Source organism: Panthera pardus, unplaced genomic scaffold (assembly GCF_024362965.1).
Source record: "Panthera pardus isolate Hobbes unplaced genomic scaffold, ASM2436296v1 HiC_scaffold_12, whole genome shotgun sequence".
NCBI lineage: Eukaryota > Metazoa > Chordata > Mammalia > Carnivora > Felidae > Panthera > Panthera pardus.
In genome coordinates, this window is record NW_026526677.1 from 84,735,459 (window position 1) to 84,756,639 (window position 21,181).

The window sequence follows — 21,181 nt, forward strand, 5'->3', positions numbered from 1 at the left end:
AGGTCTGAGAGCTGAGCTATCATACTCTCACTGCTGTGGCAAACCCAGAAACCAAGGGCAGCGACGAGGGAGATTTGGTTCCTTGGGGCCTGGCCAGTATCCCCAGCCTAGGAGAATAAAGTGCTCCCCGCAGCCTCGGAGTTAGACCTTGATGGTGCTGGGCAGCAAGAGCCACCGCTCACTCCTGCTTGCTGAGAGCTCCCTGGGCGCGGTAGCTGCTGGGGCCATTGGGAAGCGTCAGGCTCCTCTTCAGACGCTGTCTTCATGCTGCGCCTTTGCATGTGTCTCCACTCGGTCTTGCTTGGAGAAGATGTGACACGTCTTGTCTACGTTCGTTCTCGCTCTGTTCCTGTTTCCTTCAGTCTCTCTCCTGTTCCTTCTCCCCAAACCTGCAGTTGTCTTCCCGCCTCTCCTCCTCCTCTCTCTCTCCCCTTTTTCTCCTCTTCCCAACTCCCACCTCAGAGCGGGGAGTTGTATTGCGTGGACCTGCCCCTTCTGTGGCCGTCTGGGAGGCTGGTGCTTCTCTCGGCTCCCTCTCTCATACCAGTAGCAACCCTCTTCTCACACCACCCTTGAATCCCCTGTCCTGTTAGTGCCGACTTTGGCCTCTAATCAGGTGGGTCTGGGAGGATGGATGGGCCCCCTTTTCCTGGTGAACTGCAGGAAGGAGCTCCCATTTGGAAACAAATCTCTCCTGAGTTCTGAGGCCAAACACTGAGTTCTGACCCCACTAGAAAGTGGGGTGGATGCTGGGTGGATGCTGACCTTCACAATTCTGGCTTTCTGCTTTGTATATGGAGAATGAAGTGACCTTTTTCCTGGCTATGCCTCATATGTGAGTGGATTTCCTCAGCCTCTGCTCTAGTCTAAGGTCAGACAAGCAGAGTCTGCTGTCAGGCAATCATGAAGAGGATGAAAACGCTCCTTAAATCACTGCCTCTGCTGACTGGGACAGGCAGCTGCAAACTGTGTTGGAATGGTCAGCCCTCAGTGCAGTAAGAGTGGGAAATGTCCCATGGATTTTAACTTTTCTGTCCTGTGGCTTTGCCTGCTTTTTGAACCTTTTTGACTGTGTCTTTTCTTCACTATTCTGGGTAAGCACAGAGCTAAGCAGCCAAGGCCCCTGGGCTAAATGATTGTGATTTGGGTTTCTTATGGATTTTATGAAAAGAGAGAGAGAGAGAGAAAGTGAGAAAGTAAATTCCAGGCATTCTTTGGTGGTTCTGAACTGCAGAGAAACATCAGTGGGACAGAGCACTGGAGATTAGGGGAAACCCCATATGACAAGGAAGATCCAGAAAATCCCTTAGGCTTTTAGGCCTCATATTTTTACTTCCTGGGAGGAGGAGAGCCCCAGAGTTTGCTGGATTTTAGAAGAATTGAGTTTGGGAAGAGAACTGTGACCTCCATTTCTTGGAGAGCCCAGGGTTGGATGCTGTTCTAACAGGGTAACCTACTGGTCAACCTCAAATTCACGTACCAACTTTATTCCAGGGATAGGATGAAGTTGCTTAACCCAAGCTTCCCACTGTCTTGAGAGACACCATCACCCAAATGTCATTATCTGATAGTTCCTGCTGTGAGCTTGACTGGGGATAAGGTCACCCTTCCTAGAAAAGAGAGGCAGTTTGATTCCAAAAGGCTTTACATGATGCAGGTAAAGTTTGTTGGACCACATTCCATGTGTCTTTTCTGTATAATTTGCTTAAAATAAAGATCCATTTTACACCCCACCCCTTCCAGACACACTTGCTTTTATTTTATTTTTTTCTCCTGCATCCATAGAGTGTCTTGGTACCTTGAGGAGCCTTCTGTCATGTTTCTGTGTTTGAGCCCTGAGCCCAAAGCAAAAACAGGTGGATAGCAGGTGTCCTGGAAGGGCTGGAGCTTGGCTGTTTCACAAGGGAAATTTGGCTTATCCTTCTCAATGGATCATTACCATTTGGGAATTTTTGCTTGAAGATATAACATCAGTCAGCTTTTTCCAATCCCTGGTCTGTCTTACCCTGACTGTGCCACTGAAACAGAGATTGTCAATGACTATAACAGCAGGGCACACTGATTTCTCAGGTGAGGTATGGAAGCACTGTTTTTCTTCTAGATAGATTCTGTACCTGTTTTCTTTAGGAAGAAGTTAGAAGAGCAGTTTAGCCTAATGTTAAGAATCTTGGCTCTATCACATAATAACTGGATTATCAGACAAGCTGCTTAACCCTCCACATTCAGTTTCTCCCTATGGAAAAAATAGGATCAGTATAGAATTTACCTTTTAAGGATGTTGCAAGGATTAAAGAGAACTATTGTAAAAAACATAGATCAGTACTTGCATGGTAAGTGGTAAATAAATGCTATATAAGGGAAATGATAAAAGTAATGATATGTTAATTTTCATATATCTCTGGATGTTTTACCTGGCTTGGAGAATCCCTAGGAATTTTGGGGGGCACCCTGAACCAGTTTCTCTTATGCCCTCATAGGTCACCCTGGATTATGTCATTTAAACACTGCTCTCTGGATTCACTTGTTTGTCATATACCTCTTCAGACCATGCATCATTCACCTTGTGTGGTCTTTCTGAAAAGGCTGACCAAGACCAGGGGAGAGGTAAACTGAATGGCGGATTCATACCTTTGATTTTCCTTTTAGGTAGCTGAAGAAGTTCTAGTCAAGGATGAGAAGGGGGTGAGGACATTCTACCAGCAGTGCAAAGTCATGCTCCCTCATACCCTGGCCATCTCTACCCTTTGCCTGCCTTCCAGATTCCCTGGCAGCAGCACCTGCTATATAGGATCTCTGTGGGTAGAGTTTAAAAGAGGAGGGGATGGGGAATTGGTGGGTTGGGGCTTTGGGGATGGAAGACTGACTTCTATTGGTGAGTTGGACTTCTCTACGAGATGAGACCATGTGTTGCCTGTGTGTGCATGTAGGTGGGGCCCCCTAGCCCTGTGCTATCAGGGGGAAATCTACAAGTTGTTTCTGACCTGAAATTTGGAGGAGAGTCTTGATACTTTATTTACTAAAAGACTGTGGACTGATGATATCCATCAAAGAAGATGGAGGTTTCTTCATTGCCAGTTAATTCAGGAAACCCCAGAGACCAGAGGCTTATCAACAATTAGTCTGTAAGTTTTTTCTTCCTTCATCCCCACAAATGTGGCCAATACTGGGGAGATGGGGCTGCAGACCTCCCATCCTGCTGTCATTTGTTGTTCGATCTCAAATTGCTTGTTGCTCACCACTGGGGACTTCTTTTCCCCTCACAGGGTTGGCTGTCCTACTCCCTTTAATCAGAATTTACTCAAAACCAGTTGTGACGGAGATGGAAAAAGGAGATGTGGGGATTGAGGAAGAGTGTGATTCACCTCAGTCCACCATGGTCCTAGAATGTCCCTACTTCCCTGATGGTGTGCTAAAGCCAGCACCGGCGGGAAAGAAAGAGCGACTCCTCTCTCTCTCCCTTTATTCCTCAGGCTCCGAGTTTGGCTTACTTTGAGAAGAAATGACATTTATAACATACAAGTCTTCTAGATTTGCTTTTATGACTTTTGAAAAATTCTCTCCAGTATGCACAGATTGTCACAGAAAGTCCATCCTCCCAGCTACCTTTGGTTCCCTTTGTCACATGGGCTGCACAGGCTCCAGTCAAATTGTGGACTTCGTTCTAACCTCGTAGTTGATCCATCAGGCAAATGACAGCATCCATTCTGCAGCTGGGGGAGAAGGAGAGACTGATATACATGGTGTCTCTCCCAATCCTGGTTTCTCTACTGAATCTTAAAATGTAGAGATTCACTAGACACTTGCTACTGATGGCAAGGAATTTGGACACTAACCATCATAATCTATTTTTACCTTCTTTTATTTGCTTACATGGCTGATGGCATCTGAGCCTAGATTGCAGAGGGTCAGGGAGACACTCCTGCTGAAATGTTGGTAGATGGCAAGTATCTGTTACTTTTAGCTGCTAGGGCTCCGCCTGCCTTTTATAGATGGAGAGGAAGAAGCCCAAAGAAGCTGGGTTTTATGTACCTCCATCTCACTTGATATTGGGTTTCTCATTTAGCCCTGGCCTTCTCTTTTTGGAGGAGGACAATTAATTGGGGTGGGATTACTCACCTACTGCTTTAATCTGCCTTTTTACTTTTCACTTAAAGGTCTTGGTTGTGAGGATTTCTGAGAGCTTTGGACATTGAAGCTGCTTTCTTCTCTGACCTTCCTCCTCCATGTTTGAGTGATATGGGCTGGGGCTCACTATTAAAGTTTCTTTCTCCCTCTCTTAGGTCTTCTGGTTTCCATCTGAGGTAGTCCTCCCACTGCTGGAGCTTTCTACTGGGTTTTCTCCCTTCCAGGAGCAATCAAGAGGCTGATGGATGTCAAGGAAACATTGTGGATATCTGGGACTCCATAGAACTGTACTCTGTCCTCCTGTGGGTCGGCTATGTGGTTTTCTTCCAGCCCCTCTTCAAAAGCTTCCTCTTCTGGGAGCTGACCTGTGCCTCTCTAATTGTCCCTTCCAGAACACATCCACCTGCACCTGGGCATGCTGCTGCACCTGAGAGGCTGGAGGCTCTGAAATACCAACGGATAAAGAAGCCCAAAAAGTCATCCAAGGGCTCTTCGAAGTCAAAGAAACGATCCGGTAAACGGCGGATCCTCTCTTTCCAGTTCTCTCTGCCTTTATTATGGGATTGTTTGGCTCAGGGTCCCAACCTTGGGTTTTCTCTAGAATTAAAATTTTTTTTTTCAATGTTTATTTTTGAGAGAGAGAGAAAGAGAGAATGACACAGAGTGCAAGCAGGGGAGGGGCAGAGGAAGGAGACACAGAATCCAAAGCAGGCTCCAGGCTCCAAGCTGTCAGCACAGAGCCCGATGTGGGGCTCAAACTCACGAACTATAGATCATGACCTAAATAGCATGTTTTTTTTTTTTAGCATAAATACTATAAATAGCATATTTTCTATTCTTTTTTGTAATATGCCTTTTGGAAATATCCCTATCTCCTTATATATTTCTTCTCTATTATTTCAGACCTTTTAGTTGGACATGGGAATTATGGGGTCCTACTCAGTGCTTAAGGGACATTATGGCATGGACCCAGCCTCTGCTGGATGACCAAACTTTTCTCAGTGAGATAGAATGAAATCTCCTTACCTCATATAAAGGACATTTCCATTGAAATATGTCTGTTTATCCACCAGTGATAGATGGCTTCTAAGATTGTGCAAAAATAATTCAGCCCTTTTTTACACTTAGAAAACTATTTAATATTTATCATGTACTTTTTACCAATAGTTTTAGGAATCTTATGATAGGCTGTCAAAAAAAGACAGCTGCACAGCTTCCTTGCAGATCTTTAATAACCACTGGAGAGTAACTTTCTTTGGAGACTGGGAAAGTGTCCTGCAGAGGCCCCTGGACTCTCTGGAAGACAGTGAGCACTTGTCTCTCAGTTAGCCTTTGGGTGGTGCTATTATCCTATTAGTTTATAGATGGGAGTCCTGAGGCAGAAAAGAGGAAGAAGCTTTTTTTTAGGGTTTGGGTGAGAAATTGAGCCCAAAGCTGAATGTTCAACCTATTTAAGCTCATTGCAGTTGAAGTCACATGTACCCACCTACGTACATATCTATTTTTTTTTTTAACAAAAAGAGCCACATCAGTTTTTTTCCCTCTTGTTCTGTTACAGTGTCCTGTGCCCCATAATATGTTGATGGCTCCCAAATGTTTTTAGCCCCAGTCTCTTCCATAAGCACAAGTCTCATATTTCCAGTTGTCTGTTGAACATGTGCTTAGATGTTTTATAAGCCTTTGAAATGTCCAAAATAAAGTTATTGATTATCCTCTCCAAATCTGCATCTCTTCACTTCTCCCCCAACCTCACAAATGGCACTGCTGCCTACCTCACTGCTTGGGCTCCTTCAGCCTTGCTTTTCTTGCTCTCACGTGTCCTGTGCAATCTACTTGGTAAGGTCTGTGGGCCCAACTTTTACAGTATATCCTAAATCCACCTCAACTGCTAAAACTAAATTCTGAGTTACTCTCATCCCCACCCTGATTATTGCAGTGACTGCCTCACTGGTTATCCTGCTCCATCCTCGCTCCTTCTATAACATATTCTACACCCAGAAACTGAAGTGATCTTTAGAAAATGTAATAGCATCCTCTTTCAGCCATGGCAGTGTGCACACACACATGCACACACATGAACACATGAGCACACACCTGATTAAAACCTTCCAGAAATTTCCTGCTGCAACCAGAGCAGATTTCAAACTGATTACGATACTATTCTCTGTCTTTCCTGTCTCTGTCCTCTGTTCATTCTGCTTCATCTGCAATAGCCTTCTGTCTTTGAAATGTGGCACATTGGCTCTTAACTCAGGGGTTTCACATTTTCCCTTCCTTCTGTTGGTAACACTTCTCCCTCGGAGCTTCAGAAGGCTCCATTTAAGACTCAGGCATGACTCCTTCCAAGAGTAGAAGTGTGCATCAGTCATTGGCTCTCACATGGCCCTGTTTTCAGCTTTCTTTGTGCTGCTATCAGTATCTGAAAATTTCATTTCTGTATTTTTTAAGTCTGTAATGTTTGTTTCTTCCTCCTCACCCCACATTTAAGTATAATCTTCTAGAAACCCAGCGCTTTACTGCCCTTTCTGCAGAAGGCCCATGAAGCACAGGAGTGGCCCTAGAAGTCTTGGAAGCGCCAGGCCTGGTTCTATTGCAGGGATTGAAATCTTGGGCAAAGTCCATCATTTCTGGGGGGGCCAGGGGAGGGGTGAAAAAATGAGTCCCAACCCATTCTTAGATTCCTTGATCCCCAACACCTAGAATGATGCTTGGTACCCAAGTGGCACTAAAAAAGAAATACTGATATTACTGTAATAAAAATAAAAGTATTTCTAGTAACTACTAGATAACAGATTTAAACAAATATACTAAATATTAAATAAAAGATTAAAAAATGCCAATTGACTAGACCTATGCTACTATCCTACTTTCTCAGCTCAGTACAAGCAGGGAGCAAGTGTATGTGGTTGGTTACCCATATAACCAACATGGGGATCTCTGCTGTAGTGGCCTCCAGGCCCTGCTACACTCAGCGATTCTCGCTGTCATACTAGAAAGCCAGGATAGATGTCCCAGCAGATGAAAAAGGTGAGTGTGTGAGGTGACAATCTTCCTTTTCACCCACTTTATTTTCTTCCCATTTGTTTGGTGCACCTGTTCCCTTCTCTCTAGACGGTTCTGCCTCCCAGGCTCAGCAGCTTCCAGACTCCCAGGTTCTGTGGCCCGATGAAGCCGTCTGCCTCCGAAAGAAGAAGAGACACTCTCGGCCTGACCCTTTTGCCCGCCTCTCAGACCTGTGCCACCGCCAGCTTCCGGAAGACCAGACGGCGATTCTCAACAGCGTGGATCATGATGACCCTGGCCATGCCACCCTGCTGTGACACGACACAACTCTAAGTGTTCCCTGAGTGGCAGTGCTGGGCTGAGGGGCAAGGGAGGATGAGGGTGTGCCAGCAGGCGGGCAGTTTCTGGGGCTGCTCTGACCTTTGTTCTGTTCATTCTGCCTCTGGCCAGAGTGGAACCTCTGAATCCTGGCCATCCGGTCTCACTTTCAGGACAGAAGGCCAGGGGCAGACCTGTAGGTAGAGATCAGAAAGTGAACCAGGGACAGGGAGAGATCTGCCTCCTTCCCACCTCTCCCCTCTTCCCTGGCTTGATTTTTCTCACCTCTTCAAATATCTTTGGAAGTGAAGAAGGGGAAAGCAATGGCTTTTACTGCTCTCTGCTTGTGTTTCAGTTTCTCAAATCCTGGAAGAGGGCTGGACTTCCATCCCATCTTCCAAATCTACATATATATAGATATAGATACAAATGCATATGTATGTAGTTTGTGGGCTTCTCTATGTATATATATGTACATTGAAGCAAAGTGCTGTTTATTTCTGTGGTCAGTGAAGGAAGGAGGTAGAGGGCAGCAGACTGCTGGGGTTTGTGAGTAGGACTGGCTGAGAGCCAGCTGGGCATCTGATATCCGTCCTGGGTATTCTTCCTTCTGAAACAGGATTCATGGCTTCTCAGCTGAACTCTACCTTCTCCTGTCCAGAGCAGAAATGGGTCTTCCAATGCTTCCTAGCTGCCTGCTTTGGGGGTTCAGCAATGAGTTACCACAGAACTAAACACAAGCCTTTATTTCTTGGTTCCTGGGTGAAGAAAGGGTAGCCAGCAAAGGGCCAGACTGGCATCTTTCTTCCTTCCACAGTTTGTCCCATGCTGTGGAAGTAGAAGCTGCTTAGCAGTGGGGCCAAGAAGCAGGTCCTGATGCACAAACTCGAGCTGATTCGTCAGTCCCCTTTGGTCCAGCCAGGGCCAGAAGCCCTGTGGCCAAAGTGCTTCCCGTTCCGGAGCCATCTGTTCTGAACACCAAGCTGCCGCGGCTCTATTTATATCCTGCCTCTGGCTCGGCACCCTCTGGAGCGCTGCTCCAAAGGCACTGATTGGATTCCTCCTTTCCTTTTGTGGGAGCTAATTCCCCAGATTGATTAATTGCCACTTGTGGGGAGCCCGCCTGCGTCTCCTTTCCATCTCTCCACGTGCTGCCTGCAGACTCTTCTTTGCCCTGGGCCCTCCTGCATTCCGTGGACCCAAGCTCCAACAGGATGGGATCACATGAAGCTAGGGTGCCTCAGATTTCCAGATTCTGGGGCAACTCTGGATCCCCTCTCTTCCCTCAGTTTTATTTCTGTGGAACTGGCTGAGGCAAAGGGATGAAGGTAGAAGGGTGATAGGTAGGGGCCTGGGCTCTGGTCCTTTTTCTGCCAAAATCTTGTCCTAGTTCAAACTATTAGCACCCAGAAGCTTCTGTGCAGTCATCTTACAGTGACTAAAGATGCATCTCCAGTAAGATAATGGTGCTGCCCAAGAGCAGGACAGAAGGTCCTGAAGATGGATAGGGGTGCATCTGCTCTTTCCCTTCTTCTTATGCAGGAGCCTGTGTTCTGACTACCTGGGAATAAAGGTGGCTGTCAGGTTCCTTGAAGTATTTCCTTCTTGGTGCTGTTGTCTTGGTGGGTTTGGGGACATCTACCTCTCCCCAGTTACCTGCTTGGATGTTGGCCAGGTCAAAGCTCTAGAGGCTTCTGCTGGTCTCACTGCAGTTGCTACTGGTTTAGCCCACATGACCTCAGCAAGGGGGGCTCTGAGCGCTAGGGAGCTTCTCCCTGCTGGGAACTTCCATCTTAGGGAATGGATTCTTCTCTGCCACACAAGCCCTGGTGCTTCCTTTCTCTTGCCTAGAGAGTGGGGACCGACTCCACTTTTGGGGTCTGGCTACATGCCACATAACCATGGTTCCTTTCTAAGGGCAGTGAGTCATGGTGACAGAGGTGGGAGAGGGCAGTCTCTGGCCCTCATCTTGTTGACTGCCCCACTGCTCTGGACTGGGCCTTGCACCCTTGGTGTGGAGCTTCGACCTTCTGGCCAATGCACTTCTCCTGGCATCCAAGACCACTTTACCACCAGGTGGCAGTTCCAGCAAAACAGAAAAGCGGAGGTCGGGTGACTGTCTGCTTTTCAGAGGCAGCACTACCTCTGCCACTGTGCCCGATAAGTGACTCACTGAGTACCTCTCCTAGGGCGTGCAGGGAATGGACATGGGTCTCATACCAAGTCAGTTTGAACCCTCTCTGGGCATGTTGTTTGCCAACCAGGGTGGATCGTGGCTGAAATGTGAATGTGGGATGCCAGGGCTGAAGGACTTCAGGGTGAATTGGGCCAATCTTTCTGAGCCCTGCGCTTGGAATTCTAGGTCCTGAGCTTACAGAAGAGGAGAAGATGGGGTGGAAGGCTTTGCCATTTTAGGGTGTCCTACAAGACTGAGAGCCTATCTCTGGGCTGAGGTGCCTCAGATTACAGCTGTGCTTTCCCAAGCGAGCCATCTCCAGGGACCCCCAGTGAGCCATATCCAGGGCTAACAAAGGTGCTGACTCCTGTCTTCTCTTCTTCCTCTGGCAGTGCACCTTACCTCAGCGCATCAGACCAAATGGCTGGAGCTGTGCTTTTTTGCTGGCCACTGAGTGGCAACTATGCTGGGACATCCCTAAGGCTAGGGAAAGGACACCTAGCCAACTTAACCTTTTGACGGCCTCACACTCATTTCTCCTCCCAAGAGGGCTTCCTTCTTGTGATGGTGTCCTTGAAGGCCAGCAGCCTCCCTGCAGCCCTGGGAGCTATTTCAGTCCTTCCTTTAAGGCTGTGGTGGAAATTGGCAGAATACAGTCCCCTTTGTCCCTCTGATGGAGGGTAAAGATGTCACAGGCACAGGCTTCCGTGCTGGGTGTGTGCGCATGCGTGTGAGGGCGTGGTTGTGAACATGTGCATGATGGGGGTATAGCCTTTTCTTGGGACCAAATGTCCTTTGTACTCTGCACTTGAACAATGGCGATGTGCACTTTTGAGCTTCCTAGGACTTTTGTGCTCCACTCTGTGGGTGATCAAACGTCCTCCAGACTTCCTCTTTTATGGTCTGGTAGCTTTGCAGAAGAAGCAACTCAGATAAAAACCTATTCTTGTGTCTCAGACTTTTGCCTATCCATTCATTCCACACCTTGACTGGAAACTGATTGTTTCAGGGTTAGGTGATTCTCAGACCAGGGAAAGGATTAAATGATTCTCAGAGGAGCCTGAGGCTGAAAGCACTTAGGGGGATCTGAGACTACAATTGTTTGAGGGGGAATAAATGAGCAATAAGGAGAAGGTGAATCCTGTTTCTTGATTGCTGGCTGACCACACTGAGTGGGTTTCATGGCTTGTGTGGGGCCATGTGTGTGTATCATTGTTTGTGGCCCAGCTCAGCACATGCTGGTGAGCCCTGCCGCCATATCTCCCTTGTGACTTTCCTTGAGAGATGGGGGGTATGAGAGGCCTTGGGAGATTCCACTTTCTCTATAGGCAGTCTGCTTCATCCCACAGGGCTGGTGAGGTCTGTGCCCCATTTAGAAGAGGGGCCTATGTCCCATGATCATGCTCTAGGGGGCATCTCAAGCAGGGGTAGACTGGGGTGAGTAATTATTAATATTTTTCAGTGCTCTCTGTCTTTATTTTGATTTGGGATCTAAAATATTTAGGATTAAACTGATTCCAGTTGTTTCCCTGTGTCCTTTTTATGCAGAAGACACTGGGTAGTGTTCAGATGTGGAATTTCCTGATGAGTTTGGTTTTTGTTTTAGCTCATTTGAGTTTTTGCTGAGTTGACAAAACAGTAGCTTCAAGGGAGAAACAGACTTCACCAAGTCAGGGTGACTTTGCCACTCCCCAGGATTAGAATCCAGGGCTGAGGTGTGCGTGGCTGGAGCTGTTTCTTCCAGTTTTGTTAGAAAAGCCTTCTGTGGGGTTGGGGTGGGCTGGGGCGGGGGAGAATTGTACATAAAGTACATTTTATTACTACATAGAAACATAAGGAAAGAGAAGCTAATGGTTAATCTTGAGCTTGCTTTGCTTGCATGTAAAGGAGCTTTGGGTGCCATCACACGGATTTCTGGGGAGCAGCAGGAAAGAGTCAAAGGGTAGAGATGGGTGGGAGTGAGGGGCAGCTCCCCTGAGTGCATCCCTACTGCTTCCCTGGGGAAGAGTGCACATTTTCACCAGCCATTCTAGGCCAGCTCTGCCTTCTTACCTTCTCCAAAATAAAAAGGAGGCAGGCTCTAGCAGGCTATAGGCATGGAGCCCCATGGGGCTATGCTTATTGCTTTGGGGAGAGGGTCTAGATCTAAACTGAATGAGGGAATTGATCAGGTGGGGTGTTTTCAGGAAGGGGATTTAGAGAGTTGGAGCATAGAAAGGAGGTCGAATTCTTTAGCCAAGTGTCTATAAGGCTGGAAGGGGAATAGAGAGCTAGGTTGATCATGGAGTAGAAGGTGGGGATCCTGGGATAGGACAGTAAGGCCAGAGCCAGGGGACATCAAATCTTACCTTTCTCTGTGGAGCATGTGATAACTTAATTACTCCTAAGGGTGCAGTATACAAGTCAGGGGTCATCCCAAGAAAAGAAAGAGGAGCAATTGCCTGGGATGGGGCAGGCTGGGGAGTGGTAGCTTATCATTTGGGGAATAGGTGTGGAAGACTGTTATAGTCATTGAAAAAAGACTGTGGAGTAGGACCTTAGCGCATAGGCCCAGACTGGATCTTGGAAAAGATCTTCCTTCATGGCTGGACTTCCTTACTTCTTCTAGAATTAGCCTATAACACTAAGTGCCCAAACCAAACATGGACATATTCTCTGTGATGTATTTCAACTTCATCTGTTTGTTTTCAGGGGTTCCTCAGGCCCAAAGCTGGGAGACTTGTCTTGAGATCCCCATCATATTGCTAGCTCTGTGTCAGTAGAGAAAGAGGAAGACTCATTCTCATGAGCTTCATGTGTTTGTGTTCATAAGCAGCAGTGGCAGGTGGCCTTTTCCTTCTCTCCCATGATCTTAAATTGCTTATAAGACATTGTTGCTAGTGGTGGACAGGAGGGATTAGGGTTGCTTTTGCATTTGTCATCTTTTCTTCTTGGGGCACAGAGACTGCCTTCAGACCATGAAGCCACCCAGTGGCTTCATACCTAGAGGTTTTGTCCTCCTCACTTTCTCCTCCTTTGACAAGGTGAGGCCACCAGTCTGATTGCCATAGAAGGATGAGAGAGTTTCATCCTGAAGTGAGACCAGCTATTCCTTTGTCCTCTTTGATGTCTTCCTCCTTTCAGATCAAGAGGCAGAATTAAAAATCTCTTCTTTAGAAGAAGTCAATAGGGACCAAAGCTCAGGTTGGACTTCAGCCCTCTTAGCACCTTGATGTTTGGTTAGGGAGGGGTATCCATTGCCATCCCTCCCTCAGACTAGTTGTGAAACTACACTGGTCCAATCCTTTATTTCTGGCTCCCCCCACCATCTGTACTTTCAAATAAGTCTTTCATGAACAAATATAACATCCCCACCAGATGTTCTGTGTTTGGGGGTGCTGAGAGGGTAGAAGTGTTTTCTAACCTCATTTTAAGCTGATCAAATAATTCCCAATAGATTAAGTCTGATCCAAAAAGACAGACCTAAACCTAAGGGTTTCTGGGTAAGATAAGGAAAAAATAAGCATTAGTGCACATATCATTAATGGCTCACCACACCTTATAGAAGGAAGAGTCAGTATCTTGATTAATAAATACTTGGGTCGGACCACAGCCAGCAGTTGAAATCATGTAGGTATTCCCTTCTGTGGTGGTTATGTAATAGCAATTAGGGCTCCTGTATAGGGCTGATAGAATAATTGCCAGTTTTGGAGCACTGGCTAGGAGAGCTAGATTGGGGAGTTAGAGTGGTACAAATTCTCAGTTCCTATCCCTGGTCCCTTGGCTGTTTGCCTTTCCACTAGATGGGAATGTGAATGGCTGTCTGGGCCTAATGTTCTTTTTGGTCTTGAAGAAGTGTGCTCTGCCATTCCCACCTCTTCCTGGATTTCCTGGATTCATTTTAGGAACTAGGGCAAGCTTTCCACCTCCACCCCATATACATACCAGTTAGGTCTTTCCTTCCCCACTTCTTTATGGCTCCAGGGATCCTGACCTTGTGCATGGTTTATGATGGGGAGGTGGTTGGGTAGGGAAGGGAATCTGGGAGGGGAGACAGTTTGGGCTGGGAGGCGTGGTTACATTTTCAGCCTTAGAAATACTGAAAGCATGCTTTTGGGCGATGTGTGAGGTTTTCACGTAGTAGATGAAAGGGGCAAACGTTGACCCTCCTCAGGGGTGATGAGGGCTTAGGGGCTTTTTGCTTCCTTTGGTCCTAGGACACCTATAAAACTTCATTTCTGATGGAGGGGAGTAACCCCCCTCATGGTTATCTACAATCCTTCGAAGGCAATTGTCAATCATTCTATCAATGAATATTTATATTGCCTACTATGAACAATGAGAGGTCTGTCATGAGTAGACAGTGTCCTGGCTGGGTCAGAGAAATGGGGCTGTCTCACCTGTCCCTCTGCAGTTGCCAGACCATCTCCTTGGTCGCCAGCCCCAGCCAGCTATCTAGTCTGTGTTCCTTTCCTGGGCTTAGGAAGTAAGGGTATGTGTGGGTGTGAGAGTGTGTGTGCTGTATGTGTGTGGGTGTGAATGGGTGTGGTGTGTTTTGGTGGTGTGTGGGTGTGTGGTGTGTGTTTATGATGCAATATGGATGTTTTTGTTAGGTGTGTTTGTGGTGTGTGTGTGTGTGTGTGTGTGTGTGTGTGGTATGTGGTGTGTGTGGTGTGGGATGTGTTGGTGGTTTGGGGTACATGTGTGTGGTGTGTGGTATGTGTGTGTGTATGTATAGGTTTGTAAGGACACACTAATTTGCCTGAGTAGCATCAGGCCTAGATGACCCTCTTTTTGGTTGACTCTTTGATAGGCAACTTCTGTTTAGGTAGGAGGGTGAAATTAGTAATATACCATCTTTAGTGTATTTTTTATGGAGATTGTATATAAAATTATATAAGTACATAAAATTTGTTCTATTTTAAGGAGAGGGAAACTTATGTAAGGGGAGGGTGGGTACAAGGATCAGATGTAATAGTTGAGTGTGGGAAGCTTCAGGCAAGTGGGGCATCTGGGGAGTGGGAAGTGGTAGGACAGGAGACTCAAGCTGGGCAGGAGGAGTGGGGCTCATGCCCTCGGCACACATATATAAATATACAGAAAACCTATATAAAGTCTATCTAGCTAGCTTATCTATATATCTATATATCTATATGAAGTCATAGTTTGCTTTATTTTTGTACCTGTGCTTAGAGATGTTTTGAGCAGGACCGCCTTCCCCAGGTGGTCTGGAATACTAGCTCATGCCTTGATGCCCCCACCTTCCCTATCCTTCCTCTATGCTTCTTTTCCTTTGAAACACTGTTCAGAGTAGCTTGGGTCTTTCTGATGGAAATGTGTGTATATGAAAATTTTTTAAAATAACAAAACAAATAATCCACTTGCAGAAAGGACAAGTGAACTGAAGGTTGTCAGGAAGCTGTTGGATCTGATAGCCCCAAAGAATCAGGACCCAGTGTCTCTTGTCACTGGGAAAGGACACTGAGGCTTGAACGCTTTGGCACAGGTGCTTAATGCAGTGAAGATGGGGAGCTGAAGACTGTGAATCTCTCCTCTTACTGCTGGGGTTGGTACTCAGTTCCTCTGAAGGAATCTGGCTCAGCAGCCTTAGAAAGGAGAAGGTTGTGATTACCTGCAGGCTTACAGCAGTACTTGTTCTGGTTGTAGCACCTTGATTCAAGCACTCCTGGAAGATGTGGCAGTGAGAGGGAGGCATCTTGAGAGAGCTTTGCCAGGCTGACTGTATGGGCTCAGTTGTGGAGAACAATACCCTGGTCATTCTTGCTGCAGATTCTTGGAACTAGTGTGAATGTGATATCTAGTATAAATACATCATATATGCTTTTTCAGTTATTATTTTAATTGGAAAATAAGGTGTCATTGAAAATGGAATGGTCCAATCCTGTGACACTGAGGGGAGGATAAGGTGTGAGAGAAGAACTCTGGGCATGATGGGGAGGATGGGGCTGGGTGGAACCTCCTCCACCTGGCCTGGGACTTACAGAGCTGAACAGTATATTAGAAGAATTTCACTCACAATTGGAGATTTTGGAGAGTGGGAGCTCGCTTGCATTGGAGCAGGACACTTTGTGTGGCCTGAAGTATACCTCTTTGAGAATTCAAGACCTCACATATGCTGCAAGGGCTCTGCACCTTGCAGCCTCAACAATTGTCTCTTGGGTGCTAGCTTTTTCTTCTGACTTGCCAAGAGCTCAGAGTGTTGTGTTTGAAGCTGGTAAAGGGCCAGATGGTACAGGCAGCCAGGAGAGACTTGTGGCTGAAATCTCTCTGCTCTCATCCTGCTCATCAACTAAAAAAAGGCAATACTAACCCCTCCTCCCCAACCAAAGTGTTGTGTTATCTAAGAGCTTTTGTCATTAGAGGGACTCAGATGCCTCAGCCTCTGGAATGGCTCTCTTACATTTTTGGGGTATTGTGGGAAGAGTAGGTTGGGATGGAGTTTGAGTCTGACTCCTGGCCCTATAATGTGAACCTTATAGGGCTCTGCCATTCACTCAGGCACTGTCATAGAATCCCTGGGATTACTTGTTCAAAACACTTCTCATGTTCCAAGGACACTGAAGGAAAATGGGCTCTGTCTGCGGAACTGGAAGTGCTCCAATACCGAGTCCAATTGGTAATGTGTCCACCCTTGACTAACTTTTTCTGCAGTCTTCCAGGGAGGCCAAGGATACAGCCGGATGTTTCTTAGTAAGATTTTTCAGGGAGGTTGAGCAAGAGACAAAGCAGCACATTCTCTGTCCTTTCCCACTCACACCCTCCACCTTCTAACCTACCCAAGCCTTCACACAGAGTGCTTTCCATTGTTGGCATTGTTGGTTTTTTCTTTCTTTCTTTTTTTCTTTTTCTTTTTTTTTTTTTTTTGACTCTTAAATCAGTCATCCTTTCTTTCTACATAGATCCTGTCCCATTTCTGGTACTCATGCAACCAGCAGAATATGTCACTTTAACATCCCAGGCCCTTCAGAGGGTTAGTACCATCGCTAGATCTGCAGTTACTCCAAAACTCTACTTCTTCTCACATTATACTCAAGTCTTGATCCTTAGAATCCTCAGCAGCATCAAAGTACACAAGGTCAAAAGTCACCTGCACATTCCCATTTCATTCTTTAACCTCCAGTTGGACTCTTCATTTATGGAAGGAAAAGTGACGACAAGGGACATAGCCCCTACCTTGAAATTTTAGAGCTTGGGAGAGGATGTAATGCTTACCTCTACCTTTTCCACAATCCTGGCCATAAGCCCTCAGAAAGATGGTGAAAAGGTAGGTAGACCTTAGAGGGGGAAAGGATAGATAGCCCAGTGTAGATCTCCAATTTCTCTGAAGAACGAGCCTTTCACAAAGGCACATGGAGCAAAATGGGTTGAGATCTGATTATATATGGAATAAAAATCTCCTGTCTTTGAACCTCTCAGTTCATGGGACAAGTTGGTGGGATGGGTGCTCTGATTAGGCCTGTGAAGCTCATAGCCCCTGCTGGGAACTTGAGCTGTTCCATATGCTTGTGCCATTATCCTTGGTTCCCATATGGTGGAAGGGATATTGAATTTTGGTTTTTCCCTTTCGGTAGCTGGTGGCGGAACCTGTGGAGTTTTCTTCTGCTACCTCTGTCTGCTACATGGAACAAGCGCTTGGAGTAGACCAAGTCATTGAGAATTGCTCACCCACAGATTGGGGTGGGTCATATCCTTTCCCCCTTTATTATCAACCAGTAGCTTGGGGAAGAGGAATTTGTCTGTTGCTCTTTGGCTTTTTGTTAGGCCCTTCTTCTCCTCTTTGCTGTAGGTGACCATGCTGCGCCACTTCTTACAATATAAAAAGTGGGAGGCGGGGGAACAGGAGAACTACACAGTGCTCTTCCTGTCCATAAGGTAAGGGATTATCCACAATGCCAGACTGTGGGGGTCTCTGCTATTGTTTAGTAAACCACAGTGCAGTGTCCAGGAACTGGAAGGGGACACTTCATAGAATGATCTTGATTGCTGGAACTTTAGATGAAATCATTGGTTTAGGGAGGAATAGCAGTTCAAAGCTCCATTTACCAAGTCGTATGCATCAATCGCAAAAGGTCTTAATGTCTCATTCATATTTAATTTCCACACTACCATCTGTGGGGCCAGAAACTGAGGACACAGATGGCATGTGCTTTCCCCAGTTGCTCCTTTTCCACAGCCATTGACTTGAAGGAACCATCCTGCTTCCTGTCAGGGATGCTTGGTTCCCTTCACCTTCAACTTTTTCTCTTCCATCAGGAGAGATTCTGTCATCCTGGATATACTTCTTCCATCGCACACCTGGAGGCCATTTTGTATGAGTTTCTTTTCCCTGTTTCACCCAGTGGTCTGTGGACACACAGAGGGTGGGGGTGGCTAGGCAGTGGGAGGGGAGGGGTCCCAATGCAGCCCCCCCAAGACCTCTTAAAAACTCCATACCTCCAGATGCCCAGTAGCCTCTTGTATAGTTTTTTCTGATGAATCTGGATGTGACTATCAGTTTCGTCATGGGAGTTCTTGCTCTCATTTCAAACTCTTTTTTTTTCCTTCTTCAGCTTTCTTTGGGAGTTACTCCCCACCCATGCCAGGTCTTCTTGTGAAGACCATTCAAACCTCGTTTCCATTTCTTGAATGTCAAGTATTACAACATAACTGCGCTAGGGTGCTTTATGGTGCTGTTCTTGAAGAGGCCAGCTGGACTGAACCTCCTTCGTCCCACTGGTTCCTTAAATCTTGCTGTATTTTGTCTTCTATTTTATTTTTTTTTCCCTAGGGGTTTGGGGTGGGAGACATGGGGTAGCTTTTGTGTTCTCTCCCTCTCTTTTCTTTATGTATGGACTGGTTAAAGTCAGTTATCATGGGCAGCTGACTTCATGGTATTGGTTGGCTGACTTTGGTTAATTATTAAAGACAAACCAACAAATTGTACAGCTGCACACAGAACACCTTTAAGTGTGAAATTGAATGGCAACTAGAGGCTTACTTTTTGAACTTCAGGTATGTAACTCAAAAGTAAATAAAAACACTATTTTTTCAGTAAGCTTTTTTTTTTTTCTTCTAAGAGACAACTTAGAAATCAGACTATAAGAACATTAAATCGGTGCTGTACCAAAGCCTTATATGAACATATTTACACTCTGTATATCCTGTCTCTGGTGAACTTCCTGCTCTCTCACCCTCTTCTCAAAAGCCTGGGAATGCCAGCGTGTGCCAAGCCTGGGGCTGGGTCTTGGGGACCTGTGAGCCAAGGGGACACCTTGGAGCAGAGGATAATGATGAAGATGGGACACCGTTCTGCTTCCTGAGTAGACTCTGAGGGGAAACCAGGCATTTGTGTGTGTGTGTGTGTGTGTGTGTGTGTGTGTGTGTGTGTGCATGTGTGTGTGTATGTGTGCGTGTGTGTGCATGTGAGTTTGTATGTGTGTGTGGGAGTGCTTATGGGTGCACAATGCCAAAGTGAATGCACTAACTGGGGGTCTGAAAGGGAGACCCAGGTTGGCTCTGGGAGTGGGCTGGTTGTAATGAATGAGAGGGGGAGTGTGTCTTCTCCCTTATTTCCTGTCTCCTTCCGTTTCCTCTCTGTCAGGGAATGGAGGTGTATGGAAACAGCTACACTCTTAACCAGGTGCTTTTCCCTCAAAATCTCCAGACACTAAGCATCTATAAAAAGCCCATCCAAGGGCAGGTACCTCTAACTACAAAATCACAGACTGCCAAGATGGGGAGGAGCTTTTCTTCTCTCTAGCTCTTGTTTGCTTTCTTGGGGAAGGGGGGTCCTCCTTGTCCTCCATTCCTAGACCTGGGCCTGTTCTAGCTGCCACCCTCCAGGTGGGCTCCAATTGGCTGTCCTACTCCTTCTTCCCAATCCATAAGGAAGACCTGCTTGAGAGGACCCCTAAGCCACGCCCACTCTGTGGCCCTAAGCAATAATGCCCACCCTGGCTACCAAGGACCCTTTGGCCTTAGACTCTTGCCAGTTAAAAAACCGAGTGACACCCCAAACTCGATTAGGGAGAAGGTCTGCAGCCTGTGTTGGCTCAGGCTGCCATGCCAGGCTCCACTCGCTGGTATTTTCAGGCTTGCTGGATACTAACCAACTCATCGCCAGTAACACTGCATGTTCATATAGTGAGTTAAAATCGAAACAAGCAAACACGTACATAAGCAAACAAAAAGAGGAGAAAGTGCACATCGAACGACAAGATGTGTAGCCAGTGAAGGTATCCTGGGAGTGTTGCAAGTTAAAGTAATTAAAAGAAGTTTAGTATTTAATTGCTCCTCATGTAACATTACTCTGCTTCAGAAATGTTTTGTATTTTGATATAAATAAACATTTGCTAAAAAAGTTTATTTTCTAATTTTTATTTATACTTAGGAAGTATTTTCTTATCTTTTCTAATCTCACGTCTGGCTTTAGATCTCCCTAATTAATCCTAAATTTTTAAACTCGTGGCTCAACCTGATTTTGGAAGGATTTGAGGCTTGGAGATTAAGGACCAACTTCATTCATTGAGCAAATATGTACTGAGGTTATATTACATGTGAGTCCCTGTTCCATTCAATAGGAATCTGTCAGTGAGCAAAATAGATAAGGTTTCTATTCTTCTAGGGCTTTTATTCTAGTGGTGGGGAGACTGAGAATAAGCAATTATTGCAATAAGAATATTACATAGAATAGGGGTGTCTGGGTGGCTCAGTCAGTTAAGCATGTGACTTCAGCTCAGATCATAATATCACAGTTTGTGAGTTCAAGCCCCACGTCAGGCTCTGTGCTGACAGCTCAGAGCCTGGAGCCTGCTTCAGATTCTGTGTCTCCCTCTCTCTCTGCCCCTCTCCTGCTCACACTCTGTCTCTCTCAAAAATAAATAAACATCAAAAAAATTAAAAACATACTAAAGAATATTGTGCAGAATATAATAAGGTGATAAGTGCTTTGGAAAAAAAAAGGGCAGGATAAGGGGCAGGTGGCATGCAGAGGGAGGCTGTTGGTTGCAGTTAAAATAGATCATCCCGAGAGGCCTTCTTGGAAAGATAACATTTGAGCAAAAACTAAAAGGGGTAGCTAGCTCAGGGTCCAATAACCTATAAAGTTCTTTAATTTGGTAGATTTTGTTTTTACAATGCCCAAGAGCTGTATAAACTAGGAGAAAATATGTGACTTTTCAGTTATGTGAAGATCATTTTTTTGTTTGTTTCATTCCATCTTTGTCTAACTGAGCCCTCTCTCTGATGGAGGCTGGCCCTGGGCAAAATGTCACATACAGGAGTCGGTGGTGCCATGACTCCTCTGTACCGGAATTATGTCTTTCCTTTCACTTGAAAGGATTAGCAGGCTTCCACATCTCATTTCATCATCCCTAGGGGTGATTTGGTGGATTTGACTGCCTAAATCAGCATGCTTTCCCTGCGTTGACCCACCATCTTTCCTGTTTCTTGGTATCCTTCCGTGTGTTCTATCTCTGCAGTACTCTCGTTATCTATCAACTCTTAGCATCTATAACTCTTAGGATGCATATTTTTAATTTCACTGGGTCTTTAGGTTGGAGGCAATACCATGATATCCCT

At 46.0% G+C, this 21,181-nt stretch overlaps 1 protein-coding gene across 3 annotated transcripts in view; it reads left to right on the forward strand.

The window, feature by feature from the left end:
• Positions 1–19,964, forward strand: part of IGSF9B (immunoglobulin superfamily member 9B) — a 59,651-nt gene extending 39,687 nt beyond the window's left edge. For 2 of the 3 annotated variants that reach the window (XM_019421452.2, XM_019421453.2), the window contains exons 19-20: positions 4,518–4,639; positions 7,237–19,964. In XM_019421452.2, coding sequence (XP_019276997.1) covers positions 4,518–4,639; positions 7,237–7,445 — 331 coding nt within the window. In that variant the 3' untranslated portion in view covers positions 7,446–19,964. Of the gene's footprint in view, positions 1–4,517; positions 4,640–7,236 lie in introns of those variants that run through there. The other variant, XM_019421455.2, reaches the window with a different exon arrangement.
• The last annotated feature ends 1,217 nt before the right edge of the window (positions 19,965–21,181 follow it).